The sequence below is a fragment of the Heptranchias perlo genome, chromosome 1 (genome assembly GCF_035084215.1).
Source record: "Heptranchias perlo isolate sHepPer1 chromosome 1, sHepPer1.hap1, whole genome shotgun sequence".
NCBI classification, from domain to species: domain Eukaryota; kingdom Metazoa; phylum Chordata; class Chondrichthyes; order Hexanchiformes; family Hexanchidae; genus Heptranchias; species Heptranchias perlo.
The window spans coordinates 51892691-51912497 of NC_090325.1; the positions used below are offsets into that span (position 1 = coordinate 51892691).

General features: G+C 40.4%; 1 protein-coding gene across 2 annotated transcripts in view; it reads right to left on the reverse strand.

The window, feature by feature from the left end:
• Positions 1-19807, reverse strand: part of LOC137322062 (probable E3 ubiquitin-protein ligase HERC1) — a 317287-nt gene that overhangs the window by 150016 nt on the left and 147464 nt on the right. Inside the window, exons 38-41 of one of the 2 annotated variants that reach the window (XM_067985131.1) lie at positions 16450-17210; positions 12832-13045; positions 3354-3514; positions 2329-2430 (exon numbers count right to left, since the gene is read on the reverse strand). In XM_067985131.1, coding sequence (XP_067841232.1) covers positions 2329-2430; positions 3354-3514; positions 12832-13045; positions 16450-17210 — 1238 coding nt within the window. Of the gene's footprint in view, positions 1-2328; positions 2431-3353; positions 3515-12831; positions 13046-16449; positions 17235-19807 lie in introns of both variants that reach the window. The other variant, XM_067985126.1, reaches the window with a different exon arrangement.

The following is a 19807-nucleotide window of genomic DNA, read 5'->3' on the forward strand; positions in this document are numbered from 1 at the left end:
AGCGGTCGTCTGCCCGCCTCCAGTAGTTTCCCTGCCTTTACTTCTCCCTTTCCCTCCCACTTCTGTCATGCATCCCCCTCTTCCCATTCAAAGTCCTTGCTTCTTCCCCTCTCCCATTGTCCTTGATGCAATTATCCCCCACCCCCTCTAACCCTAGTTGACCTGAATAATGCACTTAGTCTTGACTCTCCACATGCAATGCCACAGAAGATTGAGTTGGACCGGAAAAAATCCTTGCATTTTAGCACATTTTAAAGCTCAGTTAGCACAGATTTATCATGCTTTAAGAGAGGGTGAGAAATACAATGATACAATATGTTTGAAAAAAATCAATGAGTTATAATACAATCACCAAACTCTATGTGCAATAACTATCAGTCTGTCAAACACTAACAAATGAGTCGCTTGGCTTATTTGGTAGCATTCTCGCCACAGAGTCAAAAGATTGTGGATTGCAGTCTCATTCCAGAACTTGAGTTCATAATCTGGTTTGACACTGCAGCGCAGTACTGAGGGAGTGCAGCATTGTTGGAGGTGAAGGCTTAAACTAGTGCGCAATATACCTATTCCTGTGGTTCAGGTGGATGTTAAAAATCCCATATATTATTCAAAGAACCACCAGCAGCTCTCCTGGTATTCTGGCCAACATTCCTCTCACAACTGGTATGCAAAGAACAGATTAACGGGTCATCTGTTGCTGGCTCAGAATGACTGCTGTGTTTGCCAGCTGCACTCAAAAAAAAAATTCATTGTATGAAGCACTCGCTGAAGTTTTAACAACATGCAAGTACTTTCAAGTGTTTTTCTCTCAAAGATACAAATACAGCCACTGTTCTAAAAGAGCATGGTAGAGCCAATTTTGATACAGCAGTTCACCTAAAACTATAACTGAAGGGGGAAAAATACACATTCATACTGAATATAACCCCAAACTCCTTTTCTCTACTACCAACCAGCTCTGAAATTCCTCAGCTCTAACTTGCAAACAGTTCATGGATTTCTTTGTCACCAAGATAGAGACCATTTATTCAACTACTTCTAATGCTTCCCCCTTCCCCACACTGCCAATCCCCCCTCCAATCCCTAGCCAAGAACACTCATCACTCTGTAATTTCTAGTCCATCTTCCTTCCCCATGTCCTTTCCAGGTTTATCTTGTCTATGAGACTTACTTTTTGCTCTCTCGACCTCATTCCCACTCAACTCCTGACAACCCAACTATTTTTATGGCTCCTACGATAGTTGACATTGTAAGTGGTTCCCTCTCCTCATGCACTGAGAATGACCCGCCATACATAAGAACATAAGAAATAGGAGCAGGAGTAGGTCATATGGCCCTTCGAGCCTGCTCCGCCATTCAATAAGACCATGGCTAATCTTCTCTCTCAACTCCACTTTCCCACCCTATCCCCATATCCCTTGATTCCCTTAGTGTCTGAATATCCATCGATCTGTCTTGAATATACTCAATGACTGAGCATCCACAGCCCTCTGGGGTAGAGAATTCCAAAGGTTCACAACCCTCTGAGTGAAGAAATTTTTCCTCATCCTAAATGGCCATCCCCTTATCTTGAGACTATGACCTCTAAGAATTTTATACGTTTCAATGAGATCACCTCTCATTCTTCTAAACTCCAGAGAATGTAGACAATTCTACTCAATACAACTTGGCCCAAACTCCTCTGACTGTGGCCTATTATGCATCCCTACCTCCATTTGCCTCACCATTGGTAGCTGTGCTTTCAGCCACCTAGGCCCCACATTCTGAAATTCCCTTTCTAAGCCTCTCCAGCTCCCTCTCCTCCATAAAATCAACTTCTTTGAGCAAGCTTTCAGTAACCCCTCCTAAACTTGGTGTTCATTTTTCTGTGGCACATTTCCCTACATTTTCGATGAGCTGAAATATATAAATGAAAGTTGTTCTTGTAGTAAATAAATGTCATATGATACTTGAAAAACAAACATACTAAACTTTAGAAACCTCTGGCAACAACTGCTATGTGCCATTACACTCTGCAAATAATATGCATCTGGGATCTAGGCTCATTTTTCAATTTAAAATGGGGAATGTTATGGGTTAAATTATGAGTTTAGCACTCCTTGGCACAGTGTTTTATGCAATGGAAGTACATATCAGGAATTCATGGGCCCCTGATAAATAGTTCATACAATTTCCCATTCAATGAAATTATACGCCCAACTTATATGCAAGAAATCATTGCATATGCAAGAACAGCATATACATATTGTCCTAAAGAGCCTAATTTGCCCCCAATACACATGTCTGAAATCACTAACTATATCACCATTTCAAACTGATTTTCTGTACCTGCAGCATCAACTGCTTTGCAAATATGTCTCAGAGAAAACCCCATTTCTAACAAGGGAACAGCAACAGGAGGTGGATGCTCAGGAGGATCACTTCTACAATCTAATGAAAATGAAGGAGAAATTATGACATTAGATTTTAAACACTAATACAGGTTTATCACCTTTAATTGAAGACATCAAAGGTCCTCACAAAAAATTAAATTGTGAAACTTTCTTCCCCAAATATAACTTGCTCAAAAAACTCTGGTATTTTATTTTCAAAATGTGATGGATGTAGAGTCTCTACTTGCCTCAAACAATAAATTGTCTATATCTTTCCATATGATATTTTAGATAGGATAATATATTGTGAATTTAAAATGGAACTCTCTTAAATGCCTTCTGAAAAGAATTATTTTGTCATTGTTGGGGGAAATGAGTCAATAGACAAATTGATCTATAGATTATTGGTTTTGGCAAAGGCAGACAGCTGGTTGTCCACTCTGCTGCCGATCACTTAAAAATTAATTGCAACGATTCTAAATATCTCATTTTTTTGAGATGTTAATGCATGTGAGCTATCATTTGGAGACTAGCCAAGTTACTGGATATTTAAGTGAGGTGTTAGAAGCACCCAATCAGAAGGCCAGAGGCTTGAGATCTACCTGAATGGTAGAATTGATTAATGAAGATTGACTTGACTGCCTAGTGGGAAAGGAACCGTCTTGATTGGAGGTGATGCTACTTGTGTGGAATAGTACAAGTGTTGCTGGTTTTGTACTATTCCTGGCAAGGAGCATCACTTCCCATCAGGGCAATTTATTTCCCATTAGGCAGTCAATCTCTATTAATCAATTTGCTATCACCATAAAGTTAGGAGAGCACCTAATTCTTTTGAGTGGTAAAGGGAAAAGAGAATATTTAAATACCATAAAATAAATTTCACAGAAAGTATGGTGAATGTTCAGAGAAAGTAAAATATATTGAAACTAAACTAAAATGAGAAGCATATAAAATGTCTTTTAAACGATCGTTAGTACTTACCAGGTGAACTATGTTGTCTGGTAGAGGCAGAAGGAAATGAAAAATAATTCCTTTGCTCTCCATCATGATCTGAGATAGTAGGTACCACATTCAACCCAGGGAGTAATAAAGGATTGTTAAGCAATCCAGAAAGTGAAGGAAATCGCACAAAAACCATTTGTCTATGTGGAAAAAACAAAATGCAACACAATTTAATTAAGAAGTCATTTAGAAATTGTGCACAGATAAATCAAAACCACTTCAGATTTAATATAAAAGCTATTGTATTTCAGAAGTTTGTTCTATGAATTATTGGAATTAAAATTCAACAAATTATATTGTAATCTTAAGCTTCCTAGACTTTGCTATCAGAAGGCCAGAGGACTTAGATTTTCCCTCAGGTCAGAGGATTAAAAACTACTAGCATAATGGTACTCAAACATGATGTGTCTCAGTGGAAGCGTACTGATTCCTACCCACATTTCCCAAATCACTGAATCAGTCTCAGCCATCTGGAGGCTTGGCGCTTCCTCACAGGGAAGAAATTCAGAGTGGGAGTTATACCAGGGCAGTGCTTGCACACTTCCAACCATCCAGTTTCAGAGTGGCATCAACTGAGGCCTGACAGTATGTCATCTGTCCACTGAACTGTGTGAAGTGCACAGGTAATGGTAGAAAATAAGAATGTTACTAATTATGCACACAACAATATTCTCAAAATTGCTACGTCCTTCTGGGTTTTAAAAAATGAATTTCACCTTCCACTTTCAATATGTTGATGCTGCCATTGATATGGGGAACCTCAGAACACTGTTCCTTTAAGATTTTTAGGTCAATGCAGCTTCAAGAGATCCATACAATCTCTCCTGCTGCATAGTTATGCCCTCCCTCCTCAGTTCCACTGACAGAGATGGTAAAGAAGAAACAAGGGAGAACATTTGAAATATAAATGTATTAGCTTCAAGCATTCTAAATTAGATAGAAAACTACCTCCTTTTCTCTGACCTATGTGGAGGATGAATTTGATTAGAAGAATAATCTGTTAAATGGAATACAACTATGCACTGAGCAGGAAAAATTAATGGATAACTGGATAAATGTATGAAATAGTCAGCCCCCAACCCACCTGTTCTTAGGGTTAAAATTTACCCCTTTAGATACGAGGTGTATTTACACCAGAGCAGCAAAGGCTAAAAAGAGATTTATAAAATTAAGAAGGGTTTTGAAAGAGTGCATAGGGAAAGTCTGCTTCCTCTGGTTGGGGAGTTAGCGCAAGGGGTCATTAATTTAAAATTGTGCCGAAGATAGAAAGGAGACCAGGAGAAATTTCTTTACACGAAGGATTGTTGGAGCATGGAATGCTTTGCCACAGGGATTGGCTGAGACATCTTTTAAGGGAAAAATTGATAAATATTTGAAGCATAGGAAGATACAGCACTTTGGGGAAAGAGTAGGGCAGGGAGATTAGTTTTGGATTGTTCTAGCAAAGAGCCAGAACAGACACAATGGACTGAATGGCCACCTTCTGTGCTTTAAACATCCATGGTTCCTAGGATCAGAAGCTGATTATCTGTGAATTCCAAGAGACCTGGATAAGACATCTTTCAAAATGTTCTTGTGTTTATATGAAAGCATGCATTCTTCAGGTCATATTTCTTGGAGATCCCCAACTGGTCTCCAAGAAACACTGCCTAAATTATATAATATTTTCATAATGAACTATTCTTTCCTGATGAATTGGTTCAAGAGTTTTTAGATCAAAAGTTCCTGATCATTTGAGAAAAATCAATTGAAATAGAATTCTACATTTTTCTGGCATCTTCACAATGACATCACAGAGGTATGGTAGTATTATGGAATTAGACTAGCAACCCAGAGGTCATGACTTCAAATCCTAACTCGACAAGTTGTGAAAATGTATTCAATAAATCTAGTAATTTGTGGGCCAGCACAAGAACAAATTGTCATGAAAACTGCTGGATGGTCCTAAGATCCCAAATGGGTAACCTGAAGGAAGGAAATCTGCCACCCTACCCTGTCTGCTCTACATGCGAATCTGGTCTACGCTACATGGCTGATGCTCAATGTTTTCCAAAGTGACCTGTCAAACCACTCACTTGTATAGATAGTTGCTCAAGAAAGTGGTTCACCAGTATCTACTCAGGCAACCAGGAATGGGCAACAAATGTGGCCGCTTTCACCCATATCCCGAGAAGAATCAAAAAGACAAATGACTTGACAGAATACTTAATTTATAGATGTGCTCTGAACAATAATAATACATTTCTACTTTTGAGAAGAGGAAATAAAGAAATGAGGAGATGACACCAAAACAAAACTATTTATGAAAAATCAGGAAAGGGGCAAGGAAGGTTGTGCTGTTGTGATTAATGGGTCTCCTATGATCTCCCCATTCCAATAGTGACATCATATTGTCTGCAGACAATCAATCAATGAACTAAAATTGTCTTCCTCACTGAAGGTGTATGAGCCATATTTTCTCCTTTTTTCAGTCGCATGGGTCACAGACTCCGGGCAAATGAACAGGTGGGTGACCTGGACATCTCCAAGTCCTCCACCAATTTTTGTGGTCAAACAGCAAGAGATGCTGAAGTGGGATTCTTATGATTTTCTCCCTCCTCTTCAGCTCAAAAACTCACCTTCACTTGGCACTGTACCTGATGACCCATCTAAGATTGATAGCTTGCCATCTGGGAGAAGACACAGCACAAATGTCAGCCACGGATGACATTTCAGCTCAAGTATATTTTGTGCAGTATAGCATAACAGCAGGTTATGCCATCTGTCCAGCCAGCAGTTGGAGAGTTAATAGTTAGAACTTTTAAGCAATTATAAGTAATAATGTACAAGCTGTTTATTGCTCAACAGCACTTTTAAAAGATTTTTTTTAAAGAGTGCCTTTTGCTGAGTACAAAATTTACTGAAATCAACTAGATTTATTGCACATTTTAACATGCTGATTTCAGCACCTAATCTTTTATGAAAATATAAAAGTCCAGTTGTACCAACCAGACTAGCCATAAAAAAAAGTTTACACTTTTCGATATTGTAGTTGAACAGCCAAATGAACTATTTTGCTGGGTTCTTCAATAAGGGATGACCAAGAGTTTAGATTGTATGGGCCCCTTTCAGGGGTCTTTTCTGCCAGTGCATTTATGTTTAGTTATAAGTTCTGTTATTTATATGTCTGGGCAGCTATTATTGCATAACTACTGTCAATTACACTGTTTGTTAAGGATACAGGGTAGGACTGCACTTCCAGAAGCACATCAAATCAAAGGGTAAGCAAATGCAATTGTTTTTTAACCTGGGATTCAAATCTATAGCCTTTTGGTCAAAAATCCAATATTCTATTCATAGAGTTACCAGAAACTCCTTGAGCACAGAGGTTGGGAAATACAGAATGGAATGAAGTGCTAAAAGTGAGGACTTTCAATTGGGAATTTGGTGAGTGTGGGAATTCACTGGTAAGTACTAAATGTGTTTTATTTTAAAATGGAATTTAACTTTGTTTAATAACTTTAAAAAGCTGCAAGTCAGTGTTGCAAACAGCGGCAGATAGTAATTAACACACAATCAGCTGTAAGTAGGTTCCTGACTAGGTGTTAATTATTGTGGCTGGAAGTTGACTAATCAATTGTAACTAGGGTGTGTCAGAAAGGTATATAGTATAAGGATCTTTGCAAAAGCACAGAGGTTGGAAAGACAAAGAGTTAACTGCTAACAAAATGAGGACCTTCAACTGGGAATTTGGTACGAAGTGATTTAAACCAAAGAACTGTAGACTAAGACTGAACGGAGCATAAAGGGAGCTGTGCGAGGAATCAAAAAGTGACATCACAAGACAAGGAGGAGTGCTGAGGGTAAATCAGTAAGTATTTAGTTCATTAGAACATAGGAACAGGAGTAGGCCATTCAGCCCCTTGTGCCTGCTCCACCATTTGATAAAATCATGGCTGATTTGTGATCTAACTCCATATACCTGCCTTTGGCCCATATCCCTTAATACCTTTGGTTGCCAAAAAGCTATCTATCTCAGATTTAAATTTAGCAATTGAGCTAGTATCAATTGCTGTTTGCGGAAGAGAGTTCCAAACTTCTACCACCCTTTGTGTGTAGAAATGTTTTCTAATCTCACTCCTGAAAGATCTGGCTCTAATTTTTAGACTGTGCCCCCTACTCCTAGAATCCCCAACCAGTGGAAATAGTTTCTCTCTATCCACCCTATCTGTTCCCCTTAATATCTTAAACTTCGATCAGATCACCCCTTAACCTTTGAAACTCTAGAGAATACAACCCCAATTTGTGTAATCTCTCCTTGTAACTTAACCCTTGAAGTCTGGGTATCATTCTAGTAAACCTATGCTGCACTCCCTCATTGGTTAGTGTCTTTAGTGGTTGGTTAGTGTTTTTTAGTTAGTGTTTTAGTGTCCAATAAATGGTAAATTGCTGTAAAGCTAAACAAACAGTTTCAATAACTGTTAGCTAACATGGCAGGACAGCTGGGGCCCATCGCATGCACATCCTGTATCACGTGGGAACTCCAGAACACTTCGGGTGTCCTGGAAAACCACATGTGCAGGACGTTCCACCAACTGCTTGAGATCAGAATTTTTGAGCTTGAGGGGCGACTGGCATCACTATAGTGCATACAGGAAGTTGAGAGTTTTGTGGATAGCACATTTCAGGAGGTGGTCACCCCGCTGCTACAGAGAGTCCAGGTGGAGAGGGAGTGGGTGACCACCAGACAGACTAGGAGGGACAGGCAGGCAATGCAGGAGTCCCCTGGGAGCGTGGCACTCACAAACTGGTATTCAGTGTTGAATACCAGTGAAGGTGTTGACACCTCGTGGAAGTGCAGTCAGGAGCAAATCCACAGAACTGTGGGAGATATGGCTGCAAGGGAGGGTGGGGGGAAACAAAAGAAATGCACTTGTTATAGGGGATTCAATGGTCAGGGGGAAGACAAGCATTAACTGCAATTGCCAATGTGAGTCCCACATGGTGTTACCTCCCTGGTGCCAGGATAAGGGACATCACTGAGAGGGTGTAGAATATTTTGAGGTGAGGTGAGGTGAGGGGAAGGGGTGGGAGAAAAGGGGAACAGCCAGAAGTCGTGGTCCATGTGGGAGCCAAGACCGTGGAAGGAAAACTGTCGAGGCACTGCAGTCAGAGTTTCAGGAGATAGGGAGGAAGTTAAAAAGTAGGACCTCAAAAGGTAGTAATCTCTAAATTACTTCCAGTGTCACACGCCAGTGAGTACAGGAATAGTAGGTTAAGGCAGGTTACTGTGGCTGGAGCTATGGTGCAGGGGGGAGGGCATTGGGAGCAGGAGGGACCTGTTCAAGATGGACGGGTTGCACCTCAACAGAGCTGGGGCCAATATCCTTGTGGAGTGGTTAACTGGTGCTGTGAGGGAGTGTTTAAGAACATAAGAAATAGGTAAGGAATCTTACAACACCAGGTTATAGTCCAACAGTTTTATTTGAAAATCACAAGCTTTCGGAGGCTTTCTCCTTTGTCAGGTGAACACACTTCACCTGACGAAGGAGAAAGCTTGTGATTTTCAAATAAAACTGTTGGACTATAACCTGGTGTTGTAAGATTCCTTACATTTGTCAACCCCAGTCCATCACCGGCATCTCCACATCATAAGAAATAGGAGCAGGTGTCGGCCACATGGCCTCTCGAGCCTGCTCCGCCATTCAATCAGATCATGGCTGATCTTCAACCTCAACTTCTACTATCCCGCCTATCACCATATCCCTTGATTCCCCAAGAGTCCCAAAATCTATCTATCTCAGCCTTGAATATATTCAACGACTCAGCATTCACAGCCCTCTGGGGTAGAGAATTCCAAGGATTCACAATCCTCTGAAGAAATTCCTCCTCATGTCAGTCTTGAATGGCTGACCCTTTATCCTGAGACTACGCCCCTTAGTTCTAGACTCTCCAGCCAGGGGAAACAGTCTCTCAGCATCTAGCCTGCCAAGCACCCTCAGGATCTTGTATGTTTCAATGAGATCACCTCTCATTCTTCTAAACTCCAGAGTATAGGTCTATTCTACTCAACCTCTCCTCACAGGACAACCCTCTCATCCCAGGAATTAATCGAGTGAACCTTCACTGCACCGCCTCTAAGGCGAGTATATCCTTCCTTAGATAAGGAGATCAAAACTGTACACAGTACTCCAGGTGAGGTCTCACCAAAGCCCTGTACAATTGTAGTAAGACTTCCTTAAACTTGTACTCCAACCCCTTTGCAATAAAGGCCAATATGCCATTTGCTTTCCCAATTGCTTGCTGTACCTGCATGCTAACTTTTTGTGTTTAATCTAATTTGGCAGGGGGTTGGGCATCAGGATGAAACATTAGAAAGGAAAAAAAGTGCAAAGAGGACTGGGAGGGACAAGGAACACTAGAGTAAAGAATAGTTCAGAAATAGGAGGGATCAAACAAGGGGCAAATGTGAGGCAGTCTAAGATGAGATTGGACTGCATGTGCGTAAATGCATGTAGCACGGTAAATAAGGTTGGTGAGCTGCAGGCTCAAGTTGCCAAATGGGACTATGATATAGTGGCAATAACAGAGACCTGGCTAAAAGGGGAAGATTGGGTATTTAAATACCTTGTAGCCAAGAATATTAGGAAAGAAAGGAGGTGGGGGGGGGGCGTATTGATCAAAGAAACTACTATAGCACTGGAAAGGGATGATGTAGTTGAGGGGTCGAAGACTGAATCTATTTGGTTATAATTAAGGAACAATAGAGGAGCTATTTCTTGCCCAGGTGGATTGGAATCAAAAATTGGTAGACAAAACAGTAATTGAACAATGGGAGGCAATCAAGGAGGAGAAGGTTCAGGTACAGAGTAGACATATTCCCATGAGGGGTAAAGGAAGGGCATCCAAAGCTAAAGATATAGAGATTAAAATGAAACAGAAAAAGGAGGCTTATGACAAAATGTAAGGTTCATAATACAGTAGAGAACCAGGTTGAATACAGAAAGTACAGAGATCATCAAAAAAGGAACAGGAGTGGCAAAGAGAGAGAGTATGAGAATAGATTACCAGATAACATATAAGGGAATCCAAAAGTCTTTTATAAACATATAAATAGTAAAAATGTAGTCAAAGGTGTCCTGCCACCTTCAAAGATTTATGTATGTGTACCCCCAGGACTCTCTGTTCCTGCACCCCCTTTAAAATTGTACCTTTAATTTTATATTGCCTCTCATTCTTCCTAACAAAATGCATCACTTCACACTTCTCTGCGTTAAATTTCATCTGCCATGTGTCTGTCCATTTCACCAGTCTATCTATGTCTCCTGAAGTCTGTTATTATCCTCCACATTGTTTACTGCATTTCTGAGTTTTGTCATGTGCAAACCATGGGACTAAAAAGATCATCTAGTGGAGGCAGAGGGCATGGCTGAAGTACGAAATGAATACTTCACATCTGTATTCACTAGAGAAGAGTATACTGCCATTGTAGCAGTAAAGGAGGAGGTAGTAGTGATATTGGATAGGATAAAAATAGATAAAGAGGAGGTACTTAAAAGATTGGCAGTACTCAAAGTAAAAAAAGTCACCCGGTCCAGATGGGATGCATCCTAGGTTACTGAGGGAAGTAAGGGTGGAAATTGCAGAGGCTCTGGCCACAATCTTTCTATCCTCCTCAGATATGGGGATAGGACCACTGCTCCTTTTGATGTATATTAGTGACCTGGACTTGGATGTAGAGGGTATAATTTCATGGTTTGCACATGAGACAAAACTCAAATGCAGTAAACAATGTGGAGGATAATAACAGGCTTCAGGGGGCATAGATAGACTGGTGAAATGGACAGACACATGGCAGATGAAATTTAACGCAGAGAAGTGTGAAGTGATGCATTTTGTTAGGAAGAATGAGAGGCAATATAAAACTAAATGGTACAATTTTAAAGGGGGTGCAGGAACAGAGTCCTGGGGGTACACATACATAAATCTTTGAAGGTGGCAGGACAAGTTGAGAAGGCTGTTTTTAAAAAAAAAAAATATGGGATCCTGGGCTTTAATAACAGATGATGTGGAGATGCTGGTGATGGACTGGGGTTGACAATTGTAAACAATTTTACAACACCAAGTTATAGTCCAACAAATTTATTTTAAATTCCACAAGCTTTCGGAGGCTTCCTCCTTCCTCATTTCCACACCATTCACCTGAGGAAGGAGGAAGCCTCCGAAAGCTTGTGGAATTTAAAATAAATTTGTTGGACTATAACTTGGTGTTGTAAAATTGTTTACATTTAATAACCGAGGCATAGAGTACAAAAGCAAGGAAGTTATACTAAACCTTTATAAAATACTGGTTAGGCCTCAGCTGGAGTACTGTGCTCAATTCTGGGCACCACACCTTTAGGAAGGATGTCAAGGCCCTAGAGAGGGTGCAAAAGAGATTTACTAGAATGGTGAATGAGGCACTTCAGTTATGTGGCGAAGCTGGAGTTATTCTCCTTAGGACAGAGAAGGTTAAGGGGAAATTTGATAGAGATGTACAAAATTATGAGCAGTTTTGACAGAGTAAATAAGGAGACACCCTTAAGGTGACATGAGGAAACCTTTTTTTTTTACGCAGCAAGTTGTAATGATCTGGAATGCACCACCCGAAAGGTTGGTGGAAGCAGGTTCAATCGTAACGTTCAAAAGGGAATTGGATAAATACTTGAAGGGAAAAAAATACAGGGCTATGGGGAAAGAGATGAGTGGGACTACTTGGATAGCTCTTTCAAAGAGCAGGCATGATGGGCCGAATGGCCTCCTCCTGTGCTGTACTAACTGAGACTATGCAACACTATTTATATGGAATTGCACTTTGAGACTTTCAATTCATCATGTGGATGTTCTCAATTTTCAATTATTGAAAACTGAGGGCCACTCTCCCCATTGCAACTCACCATTATTGGTCAATTACAACATGAAATGCTAATTTATTATTGCTATTAGTGCACCTGCTGCCAATAAAAAAAACTTATCCTATATAAAAACAATTTTAGGCAGTACTACAAAGCTACCATTTGCACTGCTGCCTCTGACCTCACTAGCTGAGTTGCCTCAGATGTCACTGGATCCACAGACCTAAAGGAAAATGTTGAAACTGCAATCAAGCTGACAATCAATAATGAACTTGCAGGACATACAATAAGTTACAACTGAGGAAAGCTTGAAGAACCATACTGGAAATCTTGTTTATCATTAAAGCTGGCTGTCCTCAATTAAAACATAATGCACTTGTGTGTACCAACATAAATAACATTTATATATTCCGAATTCTAGTAGCAGTGTTTAAAACTGTGCCGATACTTAGGAATTGGTATGAAACCTTAAAAAAACAGTAAAAGCCCTTTAAGGGGCTTACCAAATACAGATTGGACGTTCTCTATCAATAAAACAGGAGGATGTGCTAAAATATGAAGTTAATTATCAATATTTCACTCACTGTAAGACATTGACCGGCAAGAAGGGATTAAAATTTTCCAGTCCATTAGAAGACACTAAAGAACCCAAATTAGTAGCTGAAGAAGAGTTTGAAGCTGGGATTGAGAAGGGGACGCCCGTACTTTCCTCAGAGGAGTTACTATAGAGAGAAACTGTACTAGATGAAGTTGATGCTGCTTGAGAGTGAAGTCTTGCATTTTCTGTTAATGAAGCATCTAAAATTAGGATTTAAAAAAAACATATCTAAGTCAATATTTCTTCCAAACAAGTGGAAAGTGCAGTTCTTCACATTCAATTTAAAAAAAACATCAATAAAAGTTGAAGTTTGACAGGCAAAGACGCTTGGTTCAGCACTAAATAAAACTCGTGGCAAATTTGCTACTCCTAGCTTTTGTGATAGTATGTTCCCCTCCTACCAAACTCTGGCATAGCGTCATTCATCATTTACCAAGGGCCCTCAACAACTCTAATGGCTTCCTTGTCAACATGCTGTCAATAAATAAATGTAAAACAAAAAAAAAGTTTTTTATAAAAAACTTGGATTTACTAAATGAGCTCTGGTCCAGTAAAATTCTAAAATACTGTAAGCTCTAGCAAAATTGTTCAAATGTATAGGAATTTGAAGAAAAAAAATTCTCCGCATATTTAGAAATGTCCTTAAATTCCCCATTTCTTTTCTAATTTTATCACACGAGTCTAATTATCATTATTTCTGCCAGTTACAAACCTTCTCCTGCCCTGTATTGATCTATGCCATTGTAGTCTTTTACAAACTACTTGCTCATGCAATTTTTTATGCTGCATCTTTCACACTCCTACCTCCAATGTCCCCATTAACAATTTTAAATTCTTCACCAACTGGCACTTTTGTTTGCATTACTTCTGTACTGCCATTTCTTTTAACTGTCATGGTACCACCTGTGCTTGGAGAAACCAACCAAACACAAGAAATGTAGAAATCTCTCCTTCCAGCTGAATTTACTCAGGCAGCCAACTGTTTTTAAAACTCTTTTCTTCCCCACTCTCCTCTAGCTAGATTCAACTTCTTTCACTCTCCATCACTACCTTTTCCTTTACTTACTATTCTACACTCACTGCAGCAGCTAATGGGAGTTACCTCACAAACACCAAATCCCATCATCTCAATTTATTTTTTGTTGCGATCAAACATTAGGATCTGACTTATATTGACCCAAGAATCACCACAAGCAGCCCATGGTTCATGCGGGTTTGCTACGTGCCCAATCGCACCCCCCCCCCCCCGCTAATATCGGGGCCCAACTGCCTCATCTGCACTGGTCCTGTGAATTTACCCTTCACCCTCTCCTGGATCCCTGGTCTTCATTACTCTTGGTCCTGGGGTTTCTCTTCCACTGCTACTCGCTCCTCTGGTCCACCGTATCAGCCGGCGTGCACTAACACCTGAGCCCATTACACACTGCCACTGGGCCCCAGGATCAACCTCTGCTGGATTATGGTAGACTCTTTCTTGGCCCTGTTTTTCCACTGGACAACCTTCACCAGCACCTCCGCTAATGTTCTACCCATTAAATGATTCCTAGATTCATCCTTCTCCACAACTGGACTTTGGTTCACAGACACTCCAAGCAGACTCCGTGATTCTATAAGTCGACTTCATCCCATTAGAGCTGCAGACTTTAACTTTGAACCGTTATACATAGTCTTCTCCCTGTCCTCCGTTTATGACCCTAAGATCATAATCACCACTGTAGCATGCTCCTTCAGAGTGTTGCTTGGTCATGAGGTATGGTCCACATCTTTGCCCCCTCAAGTCCAAGGGGTGCAGATTGGAACATATCTGACGCAAACCTGGTTTAGCCATCCATCACCAAATCTGGCTGGACCACATCAAGCTCTACCGGGCGTTACTCTTTGCCAAAGTCGCCCACTAATCTAAAATATCCTGGATAGCAAAGATAACCCCAACTTAATTTCTTTACGACCATTAAAGATGTCATGGGATATAGTGCAAAGGCGGGTTAGCCAACTAGCCAACTAGCCAACTGAGCCAAACCCCACTAATCCCCTTCCTGCTCTAGTCTTCAATTCAGTTTCCAGCTTCTCTCCTATCTCCCCAAAGCCCTATCCAAGTTAATCTTGTCCATGAGACCCACCTCTGGCTCCCTCCACCCAATTCTCATTATACTCCTGATCACCCAATTTACCTTCTTGGCTCCCATTCTAACTGACAGTGTACATGGTTCCTCTTCCTTTTGAAAACTGCCATCACCACCCTCCTCAAAAAACCTATCTTGAACCCCTCTTTTTTTGCCTCTCCAAAAAAAAAAACATTTGACAGCTGGTGGGTAAAGGCACGATAGGAGTCATGATGCTCAGTCGCATCACGATGATAAGGGACAGGCTTGATGGACCAGCTGGTCTTTACCTAAAGGCCATTTTTGTATGTCCATATGTAAATTAAGGAGCTCACCCGAAGTCATCAGAGAGATAGATAGGCCAGAGAGACTCCATGGATGGTTAGGAACAAATTGCCACAAAAGGTAAGTATTCAGGAATCTCGTGTTTTCTGTCCAGTTTACACTGCAGTTTAGCATAGCAGATGCTATTGTTATTTCTAATTTCTAAGGAAGCTAAGCCTGCAATTACTATGAATCTATATTGCAGCATTGCTTCTGCTCATTTATCCATTTCTTGGTTAATAAATCTGTTTGGCAATTTATAGTCTTCTAATGAAGTGTTTATTCTACCACCTTCTGATGTCAAGGAAGATCATCTGAGGCACGTAATGAAGTTAGAATTAGCAGACAACAACCCAGGGGCTGGAACCAGAGCACCGCAGTGAAAGGTGGGAAGTTTTTCCATACAGTAGTTGAACTGCTAGCACAATGAAAAGGTTATGTTTTTAGATTAACAATGTCCAAAATATAAAAAGTTAAACAGATATAGCACAATTACTACCAATTACTTTGTTGTGTAACTTAATGAGGGCTAACTTGGCCAAACACATATTGTAACCTTCTAAAACTGAGCATCTCTGATATGCTGTAAAGTTCAGCATAGCTAAGGATGAGTTATAGGTTAAAACAAACACAGTTAATGTGTTATTGTAGTCCCAAGTCAAGCTGCTGGAGCAGTTACTCATTGTGTCACTAATGTAGCTAAGAAAGCATTTTTACATGGTTACTCTACAACAATATGCCTTAATCATACGGTTTATAAAAAACTCTTAAAGTTCTACAAACAATCTGCCAATTCTGAATTTTTTAAAATTTCAAGTGAAGCAGCACTGGTGCTACCCCTCATTGAAAATGTAGCATGCTTAGCAGGTTGCACCCATCTCTTCCCAACAGCCTGTGACCAACGGCATTTCTTAGGCAGATGGTACACCAGTGACAAATGCAACAGTCTCAATGTATTATTGGATATGTTTTAATAATCTAGAGGTAGTTGGGACCAAAAGAATTGGTTTGCTGAAATAGCAAAAAAAACCCTAGAGAATAAAAGGTATATTTCATTACTAAATAAGGCCTATTACTCCTTTAATGAAGCAATGGTAAGAATATGTTGCATCAGAAGCTGGGTACCAAGAGTATTACAGTATAATGAGGATAGGCTATTCTGGCCAAATGTGTCTTACCTTTACTCTCCTTGGTTCCGTAATCTCCTGCCAAGGAATCCAATGCACACTTGAAGATCATGACATGTGCACGTTCTAGATCAGCAAGTGAAACTACGCGTTTAATTGGACATGGTCGCACTGCCCATTTAACCATGCACCTCATTAAGTAATGAAGGACCATTCTAAGTTCAGCATTCTCTGAGGAGGTGCAGGAAGTTTTGGCATAGTCTGAACTACAAGAACTGCTTGCAGTAATATTTGGAACAAGAAGCAAGTCCGCATATTTGCCATAACTCAGTATAACACTAAGGGTTTTCATGGCCCCAACAGACATGTATGAAAGTTGTATAGCACGTAGTTCAGCTAGGAATAATTCATGGCTTTGTACACTCCTGTCACATGAGCTCTGACAGGTTTCAATTAACTCAGCATCCATTTTTAAAGCACATCCTTTTCGAGCCACGTTTTCTTCATTATGATCCTGTAAGTCTTTAGAAAGGACTCGTGAAGATTCTCTGTTTTGTAAGCTGGAGGGATCTTTGTGGTCATCATCGGCCATAAATTTTGCAATTTCTTCATCCAACTTTTTTTCCAGTTCAGGCTTGACAACTTTCTCAGAGGGGTCTTTATTTTGTGTCATCTTGCTGCATATTTCAGGCTCTTCGTGGACTCCTGTCAAGTAGGTCAGGTCCAATAACATGGACGGTTTAAGACCATGGAATCTGGTGATGTCAAATCGATAAGACTTGCATGGTTCCAGGGTGGAGAGTGGTGTATCACTGGGAGACCAAGAATTCAGGAAGCTTTATTAGCAGGTGTTACAACACAATGATGATGAAGGGAGAATGAAGGCAAAAAAGAAAGAAAAATAAAAGATGTGAAAAGAGAGAGTAAAATAGAGAAGTATTAAAGAAAATGGACAAAAAAGAAAAATGTATAGAATAGATAAAAATTGGACAGGGTAAGAAGCCAGAACCAAAACTAAATAGAAGCAATGTTCTTATTAATCATTCATAATGTCACACAGCTTCATCAGTCCACTGTTCTCCATATTTATGCACATAAACATTCAAAAAATTTGCTAGGTTTATATTGAATCATAGAAAGGTTACAACACGAAAGGAGGCCATTCGGCCCATCTAGTCCATGCCAGCTCTATGCAAGAGCAATCCAGCAAGTCCCACTCTATCCCTATAGACCTGCAATTTTTTTCCCTTTCAAGTACTTATCCAGTTCCCTTTTGAAAGCCATGATTGAATCTGCCTCCACCACCCCCTCGGGCAGTGCATTCCAGATCCTAACCACTCGCTGTGTAAAAAAGCACTTCCTCATGTCACCTTTTGCTCTTTTGCCGATCACCTTAAATCTATGTCCTCTGGTTCTTCACCCTTCCACCAATGTAAACAGATTCTTTCTATCTACTCTGTCTAGACCCTTCATGATTTTGCATATCTATCAAATCTCCTCGCAACCTTCTCTGTACCAAGAACAATAACCCCAGCTTCTCCAGTCTATCCACGTAACTAAAGTCCCTCATTCCTGGAATCATTCTAGTAAATCTCTTCTGCACCCTCTCTAACGCCATCACATCTTTCCTAAAGTGCGGTGCCCAACACTGGACACAATACTCCAGTTGTGGCTGAACCAGCGTTTTATAAAGGTTCATCATGACTTCCATAATTTTGTACTCTATGCCTCTATTTATAAATTGTAAACAATTTTACAACACCAAGTTATAGTCCAGCAATTTTATTTTAAATTCACAAGCTTTCGGAGGCTACCTCCTTCGTCAGGTGAACGATGTGAAAATGAAATCCTCGAGATGAAATCGCATTTATAATTCACAGAACAATGCTTGGTGAGTACAGACAGTTTTTTCAACTGCCCGTTGCCAAGGCAATCAGTGTGCAGACAGACAGGTGTTACCTGCCAGGTCTCACAGAATATACAAATCACCAAAAAAAAAACAACAAACAAAAAAAAGAGATAGAGAGGTAGAAACATAGAAAAGACAGCAACTGACCCGTTATATTAAAAACAGATAACATTTGTTCGCTGGTGGGGTAACGTGTAGCGTGACATGAACCCAAGATCCCGGTTGAGGCCGTCCTCATGGGTGCGGAACTTGGCTATCAATTTGGCTAGAAATTGATAGCCAAGTTCCGCACCCATGAGGACGGCCTCAACCGGGATCTTGGGTTCATGTCACGCTACACGTTACCCCACCAGCGAACAAATGTTATCTGTATTTAATATAACGGGTCAGTTGCTGTCTTTTCTATGTTTCTACCTCTCTATCTCTGTTTTTTTTGTTTGTTGTTTTTTTTTTGGTGATTTGTATATTCTGTGAGACCTGGCAGGTAACACCTGTCTGTCTGCACACTGATTGCCTTGGCAACGGGCAGTTGAAAAAACTGTCTGTACTCACCAAGCATTGTTCTGTGAATTATAAATGCGATTTCATCTCGAGGATTTCATTTTCACATCGTTCACCTGACGAAGGAGGTAGCCTCCGAAAGCTTGTGAATTTAAAATAAAATTGCTGGACTATAACTTGGTGTTGTAAAATTGTTTACAATTGTCAACCCCAGTCCATCACCGGCATCTCCACATCATGACTATTTATAAAGCCTAGGATCCTTCCTGTATGCTTTTTTAACCGCTTTCTGAACCTGCCCTGCCACCTTCAATGATTTGTGCACATATACCCCCCAGATCTCTGTTCTGGTACCCCTTTTAGAGTTGTACCCTCTAGTTTATATTGCCTCTCCTCGTTCTTCCTACCGAAATGTATCACTTCACATTTTTCTGCATTAAATTTCATCTGCCACATGTCCACCCATGCCACCTGTGTATATCCTCTTGAAGTCTATCACTATCATTCTCACCGTTTACTACCCTTCCAAGTTTTGTATCATCTGCAAATTTTGAAATTGTGCCCTGTACACCCAAGTCCAAGTCATTAATATAGATCAAGAGGAGCAGTGGTCCAATCCCTGGGGAACACCATTGTACACCTCCCTCCCGTCCGAAAAACTACTGTTCACCACTACTCTCTGTTTCCTGTCACTTAGCCAATTCTGTATCCATGTTGCTACTGCCCCCTTTATTCCATGGGCCGCAATCTTGATGACAAGCCTACCATGCTGCACTTTATCGAATGTCTTTTGAAAGTCCATTTACACCACATCAATTGCATTGCCCTCATCTACCCTCTCTGTTACCTCATCAAAAAACTCTCAGGTTAGTTAAACACTACTTGCTTTTAACAAATCCGTGCTGGCTTTCCCTAATTAATCCACACACATCCAAGTGACTGTTAATTCTGTCCCGGATTATCGTTTCTAAAAGCTTCCCACCACTGAAGTTAAACTGA